Source organism: Scomber scombrus, chromosome 12 (assembly GCF_963691925.1).
Source record: "Scomber scombrus chromosome 12, fScoSco1.1, whole genome shotgun sequence".
In the NCBI taxonomy this organism is placed as follows: Eukaryota; Metazoa; Chordata; class Actinopteri; order Scombriformes; family Scombridae; genus Scomber; species Scomber scombrus.
The window spans coordinates 8976003-8978167 of record NC_084981.1 but is presented as its reverse complement, the minus strand read 5'-3'; the positions used below and the strand labels follow the sequence as shown (position 1 = coordinate 8978167).

At 48.4% G+C, this 2165-nt stretch overlaps 1 protein-coding gene across 1 annotated transcript; it reads right to left on the bottom strand.

Annotated features, from left to right (window-relative positions):
- Positions 1 to 202: 202 nt before the first annotated feature.
- On the bottom strand, positions 203 to 1156 carry LOC133992153 (transmembrane protein 121). Its single transcript, XM_062430854.1, has one exon. It carries the CDS (start codon positions 1154 to 1156, stop codon positions 203 to 205), a length of 954 nt encoding a protein of 317 aa, XP_062286838.1.
- Positions 1157 to 2165: the final 1009 nt, after the last annotated feature.

The following is a 2165-nucleotide window of genomic DNA, read 5'->3' as shown; positions in this document are numbered from 1 at the left end:
ACAAAGTCACAAGTGATATTGTATTTTGCACCATTACAGCTTTGGATAAAGCACTGCTCTATCCTAACTGTCTGCAGTGTCCTGTGTGCCATTAACATCAGTGTTCACATGGCCTGAAAGGTGTGGAACATTGTGCCCTGCCGGCATCCTGAGGGTCATACATATCCATATTGACATCTCCAGGATTCACCTCACCATTCTGTCATGTGTGCTCACATGTCGTCACCTCAGGGAGAGGCGTCTGATCCTGCATGACCACGACTTGGGGAGGGGTGGGGGCAGGGCGAGGGTGGGCCACTGAGTTTTTCTGCAGCTCGACCCCGAACGCAGGGGGAGCGCTCTGCAACTGTCTCCTGTACTGCACAAAGCTGCAGGTCTTTAAGATGATGGCTAGGATGTTCTTTCCTATCAGGATCCCGGAGACCCTGGCGTCCCTGTACAGTATCATGTTCCCTCCGCGGATGAAGAGTGTGATGATGTTGATGGTCACCAGGCTCAGGATGGGGTACAGGAGCATCTTGTGGGGCACGATATTGATGCCCTGCATGCTGATCTCGCTCAAGGACACGCAGGGCAGAACGAGCAGCAGGATGTAGCAGTAGAAGAACATCAGGCCCTCCGCCCACAGAGGGAGTCCCTTCTTCTGGGGCTCCCACAGGTTGGCTTGGATGTCCAGTATGTCCAGCAAGTCCACCACCACCCAGAAGAGACGGTTGCGGATCTCCTCGCGCTTCTTGAAAGCACGGACGTACTCCATGTGGTCGATAGCCACCAGCACCACAAACAGCACTGGGATGCAGATGGACAGCAGCAATGTTAGCGCCTTCCTGGCAAGGGCGTCCAGGCTCTTCCTGTCCGCCTTGTAGTTTTGATACACAAAGTAGACCTTGATCTCCAGCACAAAGATGTAAAGGAACCAAAGGATCATGGCGTAGCCTCGCTTGGCTGTGCGCACCTCTGCACCCACCCACACCGCCACATAACGCAATACAATTAGAAAGCAAATGTCTCCCACCATCACCATGATGCAGATGCCAATCTTGCGGGGACCGTGGTTTTGTTCCACCAGGTAGGCATCAATCAGTGCCATGCTGCTCATGATCAGGATGGTGGACAGGCACACGTGGGGCTTGTTGGTAGGAGGTGGGGGTACCATCCTTGCCTGGGCGGGGGGGGAGGAGGAGGAGTGTTGTTGAAGAGGGAGTGCAAAGGGTCCTCAGTTCATCCAGTGAGGAGGCAGATCAGATAGTGCTGCTAGACAGCGGTGTTCCCCTCCATTGCTTCTGCCTTGGCCAGAATCCAGGATGCATTAATAGGATTCACACAGATCACTTCAATCAATCTCCGTTTGTGCCCAAGCCACCTGCCGGGTAGACAGTACCCCTCATTTAGTAAATTATGTTCATTGGCAAATGCTTTGTAAACATACAGGTCCACTATTGTAATAAATAAATAAATCTCAGCATGTGTCTACCCTGAGAATCATTCATTAAATGCACAACAGTTTAATCAATGAGTCAAGTAACAATTTCTTTTAAGAGAGAAAAAAAGCTGCAGCGATGGGTTCTCATTACGGATTCACTTTCGACATCCTTGTTTGCATATAAGCTTAAGCTTCAGAGATAAAAATCCTGCTGAATACTCACTTGTGTCCCTCTTTGTACTTTATCCTAATGACTGGCAGCGAGCGATCATCCATGAGACTGCACTGGGAGATCACAAAGCCCATCTGTAATCCACAGAAGAGAAGAAGAAAGAGGAAAAAGCACAAGATCCTCTCCTTTTCTGACAGACGTAAATCCACCAGTCATGGATTTCTTTTTTTTTTCTCAAGCGAAGGAGCAATCCCAAAATATTGCCGTCATAATCCACTTACTGTTCACACTGAATCAGGAGGAGGCATCTTAATGGTCACAAAGACCGCTCTCAATTTCTGCAACTAAGAATAGAGGTTATTTTGTGTTGTGCTTATAGAGGCTTTAAACCCCCCAAATTCAAAAAGGAAAGTTATTCTTAGTGGAAAAATCTCTGCAGTAAGTCCTGCTTAAAAGAGAATTTCCTCTCCAGAAGTTTTGCTCTCTTTTATCCAGCATCCATGGACACAAAAAATGTGTTTTCCTCTGTCTCAGCCTGTAAGTTTGTGTGCTTCAGAAGAAGAAAAGGGG